The sequence below is a fragment of the Hippoglossus stenolepis genome, chromosome 16, assembly GCF_022539355.2.
Source record: "Hippoglossus stenolepis isolate QCI-W04-F060 chromosome 16, HSTE1.2, whole genome shotgun sequence".
In the NCBI taxonomy this organism is placed as follows: Eukaryota; Metazoa; Chordata; class Actinopteri; order Pleuronectiformes; family Pleuronectidae; genus Hippoglossus; species Hippoglossus stenolepis.
The window spans coordinates 2,607,171-2,622,896 of NC_061498.1; the positions used below are offsets into that span (position 1 = coordinate 2,607,171).

At 42.4% G+C, this 15,726-nt stretch overlaps 2 protein-coding genes across 6 annotated transcripts; both read right to left on the reverse strand.

Annotated features, from left to right (window-relative positions):
- Positions 1 to 571: 571 nt before the first annotated feature.
- gcat (glycine C-acetyltransferase) lies at positions 572 to 5,512 on the reverse strand. The gene is made up of 9 exons (XM_035181449.2): positions 5,217 to 5,512; positions 3,884 to 4,014; positions 3,700 to 3,801; positions 3,468 to 3,614; positions 3,092 to 3,246; positions 2,899 to 2,981; positions 2,531 to 2,702; positions 1,590 to 1,711; positions 572 to 1,324 (listed from the first exon to the last, which is right to left on the reverse strand). The coding sequence occupies exons 1-9, from the start codon at positions 5,434 to 5,436 to the stop codon at positions 1,173 to 1,175; spliced, it is 1,284 nt and encodes a 427-aa protein (XP_035037340.1). The 5' UTR covers positions 5,437 to 5,512; the 3' UTR covers positions 572 to 1,172.
- An 854-nt stretch (positions 5,513 to 6,366) lies between these two features.
- On the reverse strand, positions 6,367 to 13,397 carry tom1 (target of myb1 membrane trafficking protein). Of its 5 annotated transcripts, none has more exons than XM_035181557.2 (16): positions 13,185 to 13,397; positions 12,137 to 12,221; positions 11,929 to 12,007; positions 11,696 to 11,845; positions 11,446 to 11,580; positions 11,221 to 11,358; positions 10,457 to 10,573; positions 10,147 to 10,277; positions 9,994 to 10,036; positions 9,776 to 9,884; positions 9,613 to 9,673; positions 8,961 to 9,030; positions 8,558 to 8,623; positions 8,126 to 8,188; positions 7,650 to 7,689; positions 6,367 to 7,089 (listed from the first exon to the last, which is right to left on the reverse strand). In XM_035181557.2, the coding sequence occupies exons 1-16, from the start codon at positions 13,234 to 13,236 to the stop codon at positions 6,995 to 6,997; spliced, it is 1,434 nt and encodes a 477-aa protein (XP_035037448.1). In that variant the 5' UTR covers positions 13,237 to 13,397; the 3' UTR covers positions 6,367 to 6,994. The 5 variants fall into 5 exon arrangements, with proteins under 5 accessions (XP_035037448.1, XP_035037446.1, XP_035037447.1 ...); XM_035181555.2 differs by having other exon boundaries at positions 10,147 to 10,280; positions 13,185 to 13,395; XM_035181556.2 differs by having other exon boundaries at positions 10,147 to 10,280; positions 11,221 to 11,355; positions 13,185 to 13,394.
- Between the last annotated feature and the right edge of the window lie 2,329 nt (positions 13,398 to 15,726).

The window sequence follows — 15,726 nt, forward strand, 5'->3', positions numbered from 1 at the left end:
AGGACAAGAGAAGCACGAGGAGGAAACATGGAGGAAGTTTTTAAATAAGTGAACTGAAAAGATAAAGATGGTTTGATCTGAAACGAAAAGACAAACAAACCCTGGAACTTAATCACTTTATACATTATATATACATATTTGTTGTTGTACAAGTATCTCTAAAGTACTTGAGTAAATGTACTTACTGTCCATCACTGGTTAGACTCACTAAAGACAAATGAAGGCTGTCAACAAAGAATAATCTGAGGCCGGACTAATGTGGGTCAAGAAGAGATAGTATGTTTCCTTTGCCCCTTTTTATATATGTAAATATTACCTTTGTAAAAATGTAAAAAGTCTATTTAAAGAGTAAACGTGGTGGAGTATCAGCACCAAAGAAACATCAGATGCACATTTAACGAAACCAACGCACAATGGATCACAAAGGACAAAGTTACAGGTTAGTTTTAGATGTTTCTATAGAATGAATATAAATGTATGTCTGATGTGATTTTCTCCTTTTCCTCATACATAGATGTAATTTTGCACAGTGAAGATCAAACATCCAAATAAAGAAACAATAAGCAAGATGCACATTTGACTTGAGAGAATCTTTAATGTTTTTTCATTTTCTCTACGACCAGAATGTCGCAGATCTGCTGTTGCATCTCGACACAGCAGCTCTACTGAGATGATATGAGACACAACATAAGACTTATTCATAAATGTTGGCAATGACAAAAAATATGCATTTTATTTTCAGTCACTTCAAAACAAATATTTGGTTCTTTCACTAGTTTTAAAGAATAAGTTCAAAGTTTACTATGATAAGGGCTGACAATGTAAAGTGATGTCTAATAGCACCATTACATTTGTTATGTTCTTAATTATTAAAAGAACAACCTGCATTAAGTTTGACTGACTCGTCTAAATAAACTTGTCTATTGTCGACAGGTAAAATAATCTGAGAGAAATGTTGTTGCTCTCATTAATTTAATGGGAAATAAGGAATAAACAGCCCTTTTCTTTTAAATACACACGTAACCACAAGTGCTTTATTAAGCCAAGCACACACACACACATACATAAACCTCTGTAACCAATATATCCATCACAATCATTCATAGGTCTCGAGTAACAGGCAGCAGGCTTCACGGTTTCTATAGCAACGGCTGATTCCCCGTGTGTCGCACTCAGGAGACGACGCCGTGCTTCCTGCCCGTCTGGATGAAGGCGTCCACGCAGCGGTCGATGTCTTCGTCCGTGTGAGCCGCAGAAATCTGAACTCGGATTCTGGCTTTGCCCTTCGGTACGACCGGGAAAGAGAATCCAATCACATACACTCCTGTGGAGGGAAGAGGCGAGTTAACAGAGGCTTTTCAAATCTTATAAAGTTAGTCTGGTCCTGTACAATGTGTACGATTCACATTCACACACACATTCAGGTCCTAGTTCTGAATGCAGACTGGAGAAACCAGGGATCAAACCACCGACCTTCTGGTTGGTTAGTGGACAACCTTCTCTACCTCTTAACACCCACAGGGTTTATTTAATGTACAGCACAATGAAACATGTTCAGCTGTGGTTTCAGGTTTTCACCACGGACTCACCCAGCTTCAGCATGTCGTCGGCCATCAGAGACGCCAGCCGCGCGTCGCCGAGCATCACAGGACTGATCGGGTGAGCCGAGCCCGAGATGGTGAAACCAGCCTTGGTCATGTTGTTCCTGAACCTGAACAAACAGCAGAGAGACAAATATTATAGTCACATTCACAAGCTGTACTTCATTTAGCCGTCAGAAGGTAAAATTACCTAATCCTGAACATTTCCTTAGGCAACGAGAGGAGGAGTCAATAAAAGACAATACATTGAGTTAAAGTTTGTCTTTCTTGTTTGTTTTGGACGGAGGCTACATGCATCCACATAAACAAAATCCTTCCAGACGAGGCAACTGTGAATTCTGATTTCGATGATTTTCTTGCTGTAACTGTTTTTATTTACATGTTTATATTTTTTTCGAGAACAATCTTTGACCGGAGAGAGAAGACTCTTCAAATTGTACCTGAGCATAATGACAATCAAGATCTTTCATTAATTTCCTTTATTCTGAATAATGCTTTGTTCAGCGAGTTGTTCACAGTTGCGTAATGTGGCCTGAAGGTTGTGTGGGAGTTTCTGTTTTGTAACTAGATGATGGGAAATGAGAATTTATTCCAGAACCACTGAGCGGCCAACACTAATAAAAGCTCATTTGGTGACTAAGATCAAGATGAAGACGTTTCTCCAGTTTCTCCACTTGGATGTTTTTTACGGTTTCCATTTCCATCTTCAGCAAACTGTGCGTTTAAATGGGCCTTTTTAAAAACGTCTTTTTTAACAGATGGCCGACACGACAATAATAAGTTGCTTCTGAATTTCTGAAAATGTTCCAAAGACTTTGAAAAAGACCTTGACCCGTTACCGCTGACACCAGCTGCCACTGGGCTAACAGCAAAACCAACAATAGCACACGGCCCCACCCTCCCAACCCCCACTCCTAGAACAAACGCACCTCATGGTTTTGGCCGTCATGCTCTGTGCGATCTCATTGGAGGCGAGCAGCAGCTCCACAGCCCGGGTGGCACAGCCCACCACAGGAGGGGGGAGGGAGTTGGAGAACAGATACGGCCGTGAACGCTGCCTCAGCAGGTCAATGAGCGGCTTCGGGCCAACTGTGTAGCCACCTGAAAAGAAACAGTGCACAGTGCAGAGAAAGAGAGAGGGTTACATCTTGTCTCAATAAGCTGCTTTCAGACCAGCACGGAAGTTCGGAGTATTGTGTTTACGTTCACAAACACGACTCTGAATAAACGATGCTGCTGCTGCTTTGTTTCTGGAAACTGTTCTGTGATAATATACCAGATGCTGTTGAAGACCTACCTGCTGCTCCACCCAGTGCTTTCCCCAGGGTGGAGTTCACAATGTGAACTCTGTCCATCACTCCCAGCAGCTCGTCCGTCCCTCTGCAAATCACAGTACTCATCAACGAATAAACTGAGCTAATCCACCATTTCAATATAAACTAATATAATGTATATTCTTTGCATTTTGGATGACTCAGCATCTTACTCACCGGCCCCGGGGCCCCAGGAAGCCGGTGGCGTGGCATTCGTCTATAAACACCATGGCTCCGTACTGTTCAGCCAGGTCACAAATTCCCTGTAAGGGAGCCACGTCTCCGTCCATGGAGAAGACGCCGTCTGTGACGACCAGGCGCATACGAGACGACTGAGGAAGACGAGACACGGTGAAGAGTCAGTGAAGCAAACACAGTCATTTGTCCTCAATCTGCTTTCATACAAATACAACACTTAGTTTGTAAAGACCCTTCTTCCTTAGTAACTGTTGCTAGGTTGACTTCTTCATCCCTGCATTGCTCATAGTGGTGACGGCATGTTTCAGATTAGGAATCATGTGGTTTCCTGCAGCACAGGAAGAGATCCACCCACCTGCGACTCTTTGAGCTTGACCTCCAGATCGCTGAGGTCCATGTGTTTGTAGCGAAACCTCTTTGCTCGACACAGACGGATCCCGTCGATGATGGAGGCGTGGTTCAGCTCATCAGACAGCACTGCGTCATCCGGGCCCAACATAACCTGGGGTAACAGTGATTTGAGGCCTTGTTGAGCACGACAGGAGAGATCTTCCTCATCTCAGTGTAGAGTGTAAAGCCTGACGTACCTCAAACAGCCCAGCGTTGGCATCAAAGCAGCTGGCGTAGAGGATGCAGTCTTCCCTCTCGTGGAACTCTGCGAGCTTCTGCTCCAGATGTTTGTGCAGATCCTGTAGGTCGCAGATCATCAGTGCTTCTAATCGTCGTCTTGCAGGAGTTAAAGGTGCAGTTTGAGTGTTGGAATAATCGTACCTGTGTCCCACAGATGAATCTGACGGAGCTCAGTCCAGCGCCGTGCGACTTCAGAGCATCGATCCCGGCCTGCACCACATCTGGATGACTGGACAGGCCGAGGTAGTTGTTGGCACAGAAATTCAATATGTCTGAAAGATGAAGTTACAGAGAACATGAAAGATTGAAATGTAAGTGATTGTTCTGTCCATAAAACAACAAAACCAAACGACCAGGTCAACACATGAGAACAAAGAGTGACAGCGCAGTCGTCCCTGGGAATGCACCACACGTGACCAGAAGCCAAAGGGCCATTCATAAATCAGCAGAGTCAAACCCTGGCAACGGTTCATCCTGGAGTGTAAACACAGAGCTGCTGTTTGGATCCCAGAGCAGCAAACAGGTTGGATATTAGTATCTGTGAGCACATATTAATAGTTTGCTCACTTTTTTAAATTGACACAACATCTCCAGAATCTGTTTCTCCCTCAGTTGGCGCAACACAAAACTTCTGATTCATGCCCTGGTCACTTCCTGAACTGTCACCTCCTTCTCACTGGTATTTTACAACAACTCCAAACCATCCAACTTTCTGCTGCTGCCTTCATCACCTGAGTCCTCATCACTCCTCATCCAGCTTCACTGGCTGGAAGCTGGATGAGATAACTTCCCCACGCAGGGAAAATCACTTGTTTTTGTGCATTATGTATGAGATATTGAAATAGACGTATACATCTATGAATAAGTATATAGGCAGGTATGGTATACAATATGATGGAGTATAAAAATGGTATGAATTCCCCATTGGATATTAAATAGCAGTATACTAAAGTAAAACTATGTAAAGGATGTATGTATCAAGTATATATATAAATTCACAATAGTATAAAGTATGATATGAATGTAAAAAGGTATTAACAATATAAAATAGGAAGATTTCACGATGAGAGCCATACATATGGAATAATATAATATAATATAATTGGTATATGTTTTACAGAAATTCATGTATTGTAGAGAGGACATGATATATTGTCCTGGAGTTCCCTGAAAGGTGCCATGAAATAACATTTATTATTATTACTATTATATCAAACCTATTTGTTAGTAGTTATTGACTTTAGGTAGTTATTTTAGATTGTATTTAGATTAAAAAGTTGTTTCCTTCGTGTTGATCCAACAAGCTTGTGTCCTCCAGTGTTTTAAGGTTAATTAAATTGAGTTGAGTCAAATTAAACCAGAAGAAAACATGAAGTCAGATCAACAACAGTAAACAGCCACGTTTCTGTGTGCGTGGTGCGTTCAAGGACACGGTCTCCCCCCAGTAAATCTCCCATCTGTCACACTAACTCACTGCCTCGGCTTCCGTCCACGTTGATCCGCGCCCCCTGTTTGGACGTGATGATCCGCTCCGCCTTCCACGTCCCGGCGGCTCGGATCGAGTCCAGCTCGCCCTCCAGCACCGCTCGGGCCGCGGCCACGGCGGCGTAGGTCCGGCCCGGAGCCCCGGCCGAGGCCCGCAGGAGCCCGCGGGCAGAGGGCACCAAACCCCGGGCAGCTTTTCCGAGAGACATGTCGGTTCTTCCACCCGAGAGAGAAAAGTGTGGATGGAGCAAAACGTGCAGCAGAAAGCGAACTGGGTTTCCTACCCGAGGTGGAAGAAGCCCCGCCCCTACCCTGCCTCTGATTGGCCCTCTCTCACATCAGTCCTCAACTGTAGCCAATCATCGCTCTTCGTGCCTGAAGCTAAACCAATCAGAGGCAGGGTAGGGGCGGGGCTTCTTCCACCTGCGGTTTGCTTTAAATCCCGTAATTTTACGTCACGTAGGAGGAGTGGGCGTATGCGTGGCGGGCCAATCAGGTGGCAGAGCGCTTGGGAGGTGGGCTACTTTTGTCCAATCAGATTTTAGATGGTGGTTGTTTACTTCTTAATAATTAAATAAATACATAAATAAAGTAACGTATAATGTATATAGTATTATATTTGTATGTATTGAGCTTAATTACTTTATTTAAATTTACTGTGTGTAAATGTGTTATTGTTTTACTGAGCTGACCTGATCTCTCTCTTCTCGTTCACTTACACATGACAAATAAACCTTGAAACTATAAACTTTAAAGGTTAAAACTACTTCACCTTGTTTATTCCATGTGTGAACTGGGATACTGTTAAAATCTGTGTGTTCTGCTGGTTTCAGTGAAGTAAACACTGCAGTGATAGTAATTGTGTAACTGGTGAATAAGAGCCAAGGTGATTGGTCACAGTGTATGACACGTTCAGGACCAAACCCACAAATCAAACCTAACAGGTACGGATCTGTGCCAACATTGAATGGATTCTTTCTTGATATTTCCCATTCACCAAGTTTTGAAACAGACACTGGGGAAATAATAATAATAATAATAATAATAATAATAATAATAATAATAATAATAATAAAATAATAAAACGTCCTTGTTGAAGGTAACAGAGACTTTGACGGTTAGAATAAGAAAAGACAAGCTTCCAGTTAAAGGACTTAGTTTAATATATGACAGTCGTCTGTCACAACTTTCTGTTAAACTTCCACGTAAAATATCTTAACAGGGGAAATTGGATGTTAAAAAAAACAAGTTTTCTCTCATCCGACATCAACAACGATGTGAAGCATCACACGGATCCTGAATGCAACAGCTGAGCTTCTCTTACACACACATTTTGACGGGGGACTTCTCAGTAACCTTTACGTTATATTCAACAATATACATATATATTTATCAGCGATATAATACATAATCTATGTTACAAAAACCCTTTTGTAACAACAGCCTCTCTCTCCTCCAACAGCAGGAATGTAACTTTATAAAATGTGCAAATGTTTGCATTCCACACATGGACGAACTCGTAACAACGTCAAGTAAAAACCTCTGTTCTTCTTCATCAAATGTTAACTTCACCAATTAAAAAAAAAAAACATTTTCTCCACAGTAACTCGCAGTGTACACAGTTACAAAGTCCTTCCTTAATTATGGGATGTAATTCCCCATGTATCCAGTGTGCCATTGAACTATTGGTCTGAAACAGATCTCCGTTCCTCCGCAGACGACGCAGGAGCAGGTGAGTGTTGTTAGTTTGGCAGGTTCCAGTTCAGTTTAAGACTCGGAGTGGTTGGTGTCCTGTGAGGACGCCCTCACCGACGGCAGGCGCTCCGCTGCTTTAGCTCTTCCTGCCAGAAACTTGTCGAACTCTGCAGAAGAAGACAAGCAGGTGAGATAACGCTTCATCGATCAATAATCAATAAAGGAAAATTACAGATTGGAATTATGGGACGAAGAAGCAGATGAGAAAAGATGCAAACAACATGGTAAATAAAGGAGAAAAATACCCATTAGACTGTTGTTTTAAAAAAAAGGAGATTTATCAAATTTTATTCCGTTAAACATAAAGTAGATCTACTGTAAGAGCCATGCTGAGTTGATATTTAGAAGTTACATGGTTGGAATTCTGTGTTTACTGGCTCTAAAAATAAAAGTATATGGCACCAGATGTCCAGTATTTAAGCCTCTAGTTCCCCCTGGTGGTTCAATATGGAAATATTTACAAGCAGATAAGATGAATTGGTAGAAAAGTAACTAAACGTAATTTTGTAAGGAATGAAGCAACCTCACATTGAGCCTTTAGCTCCAAGTACAAGCTACATGAATTAGAGAATTATAACAAGATGCTGCTGATACTGTAAATTAAAAACCCTTTAGTTAAAATGCTGATTAGTATATGGTCATTATTAAAAAGTGGAAGTAAACTCACCTTCACTGGTCACACCATCAGAGTCCTCAAAGTCATCGTACTACAACACAAACAGAAAAGACATTTAAACTTGTATACACATATAGACAAGTGCAGTGGAGTTTAAGGATAATTATGGGTTATTTTGATGATAACAGTTATAACATTAAAAATCACTACAACTGACTCATTCTCTCTGTATTGTAGTTGTTGTTATTCCAACACAAGTCACTGAGCTGTCAGGCTGCCTCGTGTTCAGGATTTCTTTATCTAAAAATGTCTTAAATGATTAATAGATAAGCAAAGTGTTTGTCAAATAACTTTCTGTTGATCAACTAATCAGTAAATCCACAGATTTGAGATGTAGTTTCAGTCACGTGATCAGTTTTCCATCTGCTCGTTGTCATGTCAGTGATATGTCACCATGTGGGTCAGTTAACCTTGTTGGAGTGGGCGGCCTATAACTAGTTCTCGTGAGCTAAAAACTAGGTCATTACCTCATCATCCAACGCTAACCATTTCTCAACATCATCCATAACATTGGACTGGCTGAGAGGAATCTGAGGAGAGGAAGCAGAGCACCAGGTCAGTTCCAGTAAAAAAGGATCAAATGCTAAAGAAACGTAATGAAGAAGAACCAAACAACAACAAAAGAGCATGTGAATGTCAGTGGAGCTGCAGGTGTGACAAGAATGTGGCAAATCAGGACAAACCAAACACTATCATGCTGTGGATGAGGCGTCGGCCCCAAAATAAACTCACAATAAATCTTTATCTTCAACACATAGAAAAAACATGCAAACCAAGGTTCATTTATCTGATCCAAACTAAAACAAACCAGACCACAGCAAAAACTAAATGACAACCACAGACACAGCAGGAGTGTGGAGAGGTGAACCACTGTGAAACCAGCACGGACACAGACCCACCATTCCCCTTTTTATCATCCAATCTAACTTTGGTGAGGAGCTGCTGGTGGAGGCCGGGCTGTCGTCCTTCGTGCACACACAGAAAGTTCATTTAGGGAGCAGAACACATTGTAAAATGACACGTTTACGAAACTAAGGAGTCGTCGGCTCCTCGGGTGATTTCCTGAAACTCACTGACGGCAGCGCTTCTTCCTCAACTCTCTGCTCCTACACACAAAACACACATTCTGCAGAAACCTGGGAAATCTGGACGTGAGGTTGGTGACAAATTGTTGAAATGTCTCTTGAGCCAAACGAACATTCCCCACGTCTTTTTGACCACATGACAGATACAAAAATGTTTTATCGTGTCAGCTGATAAGATCTTGTGACTGAACATCGAAGCGTGTGAATCTGTGCTCACCGTTCCAGGGTTGAGGAGCCTGTTGTCCGGAGCTTGAGCCAGGCCGTCCACTGCAGCTTCACTTCTCTCACTGAAACAGAGGATTTGTATGTTGCTGCATGAGCCGATAATTAAAAGGTTCACACGCGGAGAAACTCTGGCCACATTACTGAAAAGGACTTAAGACGGAATAAGTCCGAATTAAACACCAAAGCAAAAGATCAAGATGTCTGCTGATGCCGTATCCGAGAGTTTAACCCCGGAAAGAGAGATTATATCTGTCTCACACTGTGACGGAACAACTAAACCTGCTGTTATTCAGACTGAATTCTTTCAGGGGTTTCCAACCTTGTTTGTCTGATACCAACAAATAGTCCTGTTCTTACTGACTGAAGTATCCTCGTTCATTCCAATAGGTGGAATGAATGATTGGAATGATCCTTTTGATTATTTGATTATTTCACCACATCGGACTGAGACGGACATTTACTGGAGTCCGCAGGTGCTCATCTCCGTCAATCGTCTTCAAAGTAAAAGCACTGTTGCTGTCATGCTTCATATCAAGCTGAATTACAGAGCTTGTCAAAAGTCGATTACTTCACAGACCTCTGAGAAAGCGGACATGGAAAAAAGAAATTATACCAAAAACATTTTTATTATATATTTTCAGTACCTTGGTGTTGGTTGAGATGAGGCGTTGATTTTGGATAATGTGTCCTCTGATTCACTTGTACCTGCAAGAAGAACAACAACATGAATCACAGGGTAGTTACAGTTACAAGCTTCTTGTGTTAATAACCACACAAAAACAATCAGGATGAGACGGGTGAACTTACTAAGTTTAGTCAACTGACTGGACAAACTGTCGCTGGTCGCTGACGCCAGTCCCGACTCCTGAGACTCAGCCGTGACATCCAGTTCTTCCAGGTTGACGTACATGTGACTCTACAAAAACAAAGAGCAACGAAAAATTCAATCCATGATGCAATAAAATGAAAATTCACAATGAAACTATTTCATAAAACGATGACAAGTAACAAATTTGTTTTTTTACCTTCTGTGATGTATCTTGACCGTTTGTTATGCGTCTTTCAAACCTGCAGCAGAACAAAGTGATCATTACCAAACAGAAACAGAAATTTAGCTCATAATAAGGCAGTAAAATAATGCTAATATTAATAATAGTGATGATAATAATGTCATTAACCTGTGGTAGCGAGTGAAGGCGGAGTTCATGTCATCATTTGTTGCCAGTAACTCTTCGATCAGCTTCTCTTCACTCAGCCGGGGGACGATCTTTACTATCCTGTCCTGCATTTCCTTACAAACTGTGTACAACTGCTAATGATACAATCAAACAAAGCATGTGTGGGTGGGGGTTGTGGGGGTGCGATGCAGTACGAACACGTACACAGTGCTAGATCAGTTAAGGGAAACACACTGTTCCTCATGGATGGGACATGTGAGAACAGACAAAACTGCAACAAGTAATGTTTTTCTTCTGTGTTTGTTTTTACCTCCAGCAGCTCCATGTCGGCTTGTTTCACCGTGACGGGATCCAGCTGACTCATCATGTCGGACATCATGGTCAGGTTGCTCCGCACCACTCCCAGCTCCGTCTTCAGCTTCTTCACCTGGAACGTTCACAGCATTTCCTCAACAAACACGGCCATGACGACGCAAAAGCAAATATTGATTTCTTAAGTGGAGGCACTGAAGCTGGGAATACGCTGTGCGACCTCAGTAATGTTGGATTCCAGCTCACACACCATCGATTGATGCCTGGCACAACCCGGCTGCTCAAACTATTTGTTGCATGGGCTCCTCTGGAGTCATTCTGGACCAAAACGTCCACAAAAAGAGGCGTTTGCACAGGTGGACATTTAGTTTTGGCTGTTTTGCAGAGAGAAAGCGAATTTGAGGTTAATATATTGTAGATTGATCACTAACTACACTCCAAACCCCTTTATCGCCAGCCACTGAGGGAAAATGTGCTAATTTGGGGGGAATTGACTCGTAACTATGCTTCAAATGTGCGAGAACCTGACGTCCAAATTTTCGGACACGTCAAAAAATCATCCGACCCTTTTGATAATTGGTCAGGAGCATCTGATCTGCTCTACAATGAGTTCAGTGACTTAGAAATTGGCTCCAATCACACAGTGCATGCTCAGCTTGAAGTGGATTATCACCCGAGTTGTGAAACAGCATTTAAGCTCACACCTGTGATTACTAGAAATACAGTGCATTGAAATATCAGAGTGCAGAAAGGGCCCATCACCTGGCAGGCAGTGAAGGCATTGGTCCCCTCCAGAGCCTTTTTAAGTTCACAGGTCTGAGGTGGGATGAGCGGAGGTTTGGAAGAGAGCAGCGCAGCAGGCAGAGAAGTGACAGCCGGCCCATTCCCAGGCACAGTCTGCTAAGCAAAAGGCAAAGACACCACCCAAAGGGAAAATGAGCAAAGGCGACAGATGAGCAGCAGCAAACCACCGTGCACAGTCTGCACCTGTTTGGGAGGTTGATCCGGGGAATAACCATCCAGTTCTGTCATGGGGAACTCGAGGCCTTTCCTGCGCAGGTCTTCATACACAGACACCACGCCCGTCAGGTCGGGCGAGCTGCGGAATGCATCGGCCCACGCCTAGACAAGAGAAAACCACAGTTAAATACAGAGAGTGGAGCAAGGCAACAACAGAAACTCAAACAGAGCAACACCTTATTGTTTATAGGTGAGCAGCAGCTCCTGCCTCCCTCACCTGAACGATGCTGAGCACTCTGTCGTGCAGGATCAGCGGAGGGTTGTTCCTCGGGATGATCGCCCGCACCAGGACCCCTTCCACAAAGTCCCGTGTTGTCACCAGGATGTGGAACCTGTAGGCGCAGTTCTTCACACACGTCTCCAGGACCTGAACGCCAGGAGAACACAACAGATCACAAGTCTGATGACACCTGAGCACTGAACACGAGTGGAGCCGCGAACAACACTCACAGTCAGCGCCAGCATGACCTCCTTGAAGTTCTTATTCCCCACGATCCTTTTCTTTATGGCTCTGACGGCATCTTTGGGGCTGTTATCAAAAAACATTTCTCATGGTCAGAGGCAAGAAAACCTCCAGAGAACGACCTTGTTCCTGATAAAGACTGATACACCACAGACACACACACACACACACACACACACACACACACACACACACCCTTCCTCTGAGCTGTTGATCATGTCACAGATTTCCATGTTGAGGGCCCAGTCTTCTGACGGGAGGCTGGAGCTGGTCGCATACTCTGAAAAATAAACAAAAAGAAATAAAACACCGTCTGATATGAAACTGAACTCTAAGATGATAAAAGTTTCCTCTTACAAAAACAAAACATAATACTTCACAGTCATTAAAGTTCACTGTATTTGCTGAAGGACAACGTCAGTAAAAACAGAAGCATACTAGTTAAATTAGATTTAAGTTTGTGGGGTTCCACACGGTTCAATCCTCAATCAAAGATGATATTTAGCATTTTAGTATACAAAGAAAAAAAAATGTTGCTTAATGTGAAGTGCAAGAAAGTGTTATATATGGTTTTAATGATATAAATAATAGAATATAATATTAAACCTGCTTAGAGATTGTACAAAGATGATAATTACAGTTTTTATTTAATTAAGCATAACAGGGATAAAGAAAATACAAGGGAAAGTCAAAATCAATGGATTTATTGAGATGGTCTTTGTCTACCACTTCAAATTGTGGAGGTTACAATAAAAAATCTGTGGTATTTTAGTAAAAATGTACAGTAACAAATAAATACAGTAAAAAAAATTATATAATTATCAATCAATTTAAATAACTAGCTTTCACTTCAGTCATTGAGGACACATGTCCAGTCGTTAAAATGAGATTTGGGTCAGGAGGATGTGGGCCACTTGTGGTCCCGCCCACCAATTTGCATGTTAAACTGACACGATAACAACCAATCAGATGGCGCATCCCGGCCTCTAAGTCCCGCCTCTGTCCCATCATTGTCCAGTGGACGCGTCAGTCAAACAATAAGCCGTTGCTCCTCTGTCACTCCTAATGAACTTGAATTGACTATTGGACTGTGATGAGATATAAAACACATCTGCAGGTCGATTAATGATCGATTAACGATCGATAGATTACAGATGTTTAAAAACACAGCTCACATCAAAGGATAGAGAGAGAACATCAAAGCGATGAGCTGATACAATGTGACGCTGATGAAAGAGCTCACCGATCCTCTGTCCCACCGCCGTGCTGAACGGGTTCCCCAGCAGGAACTCCATGATGAGGCCGCCGAGGGCTGAGCTGCGTCCCGGGCCGAGCCGTGCCGTGCCGAGCCCAACAACTAGCCCCGCTCCCTCCTGCGGACCGATGCTGCTGCTGTTGCTGCTGCCGCTGCTGCCTCTGCCGCTGAGCACCGCACTGAAGTGGGCCACCGGTTGAACTGCGTCACCGTTAAAGGGACAGAAGCCTGCAAGTATCACGTCAGCACCGGCTAACAGCGCCCCCTACAGGCAATAATAATAATAATAACATATTGAGGGTCCACCCTGGACATAAATAAAATAAAAAATAAAAATAAAATAGAAGCAAAAAAGCAATCATAAATAAAAAACAATAAATACTTATACAGTGATGTAGAATATAATCTGTTATTATTAAGATTTAAGAGTCTTAATTGTCTCTGTTCCTTAAAATAATCACTTCAGACGTAGGTGATTTGAGTGAAAGAAATAACATAGTAATGAATAAATAAATATATATAATAAATAAATAAATAAACTTTTTATGAAAATGATCAAAGATAGATTTCAGGACCTGGACCTGAGTCAGGATCACATTGTCCACGTCTCCTCGCTTGTGTTGTTTGACTTTCTGCCACATGGGGGCACTGTTCCCTCTGACCTCACTGATCAGTCCCCCCTGTGCTCCAGGTGCATTAAAGCTGCTTTGTGCTTATTTCACTGAAAGTTGAAGAGTTGGTTTCTCTGTGTAAAGTGTTTTTAAAAAGCTTCGTGATTTCTCCTCGTGCCAACATGTTGGAATTTACTGAATTAACTTGTGTAAACCCGGAGACGTGATGTCCCAGCATAGAGAAACTTTAGAATACTTACATCCATGAAACACAACAGACACGTTTACATGACACCAAGATTGAGACAATAGTCTGAATAAGACTGAAATGAAGACACGTAAAGTATTCTGACCTTAGTCGCATTTTGTTGACATTTATACATATTACTTAATCATATGTTGACGTCCTATTGGAGATTTCAGCTTGACGACACACGTCCTGGGTTCAAGTGTAAACAAGATGGAGAAATAAAGAGTTGAAGCTTTTGTAAAATTTGAAAGAAAACACTTTCTATGATAGAAATGTGCATTTAACTATTTCAGGTTAAGGTTTTAAAATTCTGGTGGGATAGTTGGACGTATGACATAGTGGAGATAATGCTGATGTGCATTAGTGTATATGTATGTGTATGTGTATATGTATATATATATTTTTTTATTGTCTTACTGCTCCCACTTCTTTGGATTAACTCCTGTTTCCTGGTTGTGATTGATTATCTATAATATTTATATGTATTGATTTGATAACAAATGAATAATTGATCCAAAGGATGAATAAATAATGTTTATCTGACTCATAATCAGACACAAACAGGAATATTAAAGGAATAGTCAGATATTCTTTGTTAACAACTCATGTTATTATAATTGGAGTGATATCTTATTCAGAATAAGGTCAACAGTCAGATTGTTGGTGTTTTTCACTCAGAGGCGTTTCCCCCCCCCCCGACTCTGGGGATGAACGTTGTGTTCGATGGCGGCGATGATGTGAGTGTGTGACTCAGACTCAGTGACTCACCAGCCAGTAAACAACAGAGAGTATAACTGGTAGCTCCTCTGGTTACACCAGATCAGACAGTTCGGCCCATTATACACAACCGCATGGGGGGACAATACATCCAAGTTTAATTCTCTGATCTCACAGGAACAGAGACGAGCCCACAGACTTTGTACTGAAACATCTGATGTGACTGTGGTTAACTGAGAGGACGTGAGTTTGTGTTGGTGAACGTACCTGAAGCCGTGTGGAGCCTGATGCTGCAGCGTGGAACCACCTTCACCTACTGGTTTGTTTGATCACATTCGTTACTGGTTGCTATGATACTGTATGAAGATGCATTCATGAACTGAGGAATGACGCCGTCACATGTTAGTGAGGATCATACAGAAAATACTAATAATACCCTCTGTTGGTTTTTAAATGTTTTATTCTTTATATTTTGTGTAGTTGTATATCGCTGCAGCCGACACGTGCACACACACACACCGAGATCCTTCATTTACTTTCCCTCGAGGAAATGTCACAGACAATTTCCTGGGGTGGAAAATCTAAACTGCTGGGGGGAGCAGCACGAGAGAGAGAGAGAGAGAGAGAGAGAGAGAGAGAGAGAGAGAGAGAAGAAGAAGAAAGAACAATTAATTGGCGTAGCAAGATATCACCTCGTTTGATACTGTACAGGAACAAGCAGCTTTCTCTCCCAGCAGCCAATGGGAGTGGGCAGTGACGTGTCTGTATTCCCAGTATGAAGCCTCCAGATTAGTCTCCTCAGCCTGTGAATTAAATACAGTGGTGCAGTGTGTGCAGGACTGTTTATCTGCCACCAGCTGTGACGGCCTCAGTGTGCACGGAGGCTCCGAGCAGGACATCATCAGTGCAGAGACAAAGACTCGAGCTGCAGGGACGGACGTGTGTTTGTCTC

Coding starts and splice junctions, on each gene's coding strand:
- gcat (XM_035181449.2), bottom strand. CDS start 5,436: ATGTCTCTCGGAAAAGCTGCCCGGGGTTTGGTGCCCTCTGCCCGCGGG. Junction 4,015..5,216: donor CGTGGACGGAAGCCGAGGCA/GTGAGTTAGTGT, acceptor TTCATCTTTCAG/ACATATTGAATTTCTGTGCC. Junction 2,982..3,091: donor TTCCTGGGGCCCCGGGGCCG/GTGAGTAAGATG, acceptor TGTGATTTGCAG/AGGGACGGACGAGCTGCTGG.
- tom1 (XM_035181555.2), bottom strand. CDS start 13,236: ATGGAGTTCCTGCTGGGGAACCCGTTCAGCACGGCGGTGGGACAGAGG. Junction 12,222..13,184: donor GGCGGTGGGACAGAGGATCG/GTGAGCTCTTTC, acceptor TTTATTTTTCAG/AGTATGCGACCAGCTCCAGC. Junction 9,885..9,993: donor GTCAAGATACATCACAGAAG/GTAAAAAAACAA, acceptor TTGTTTTTGTAG/AGTCACATGTACGTCAACCT.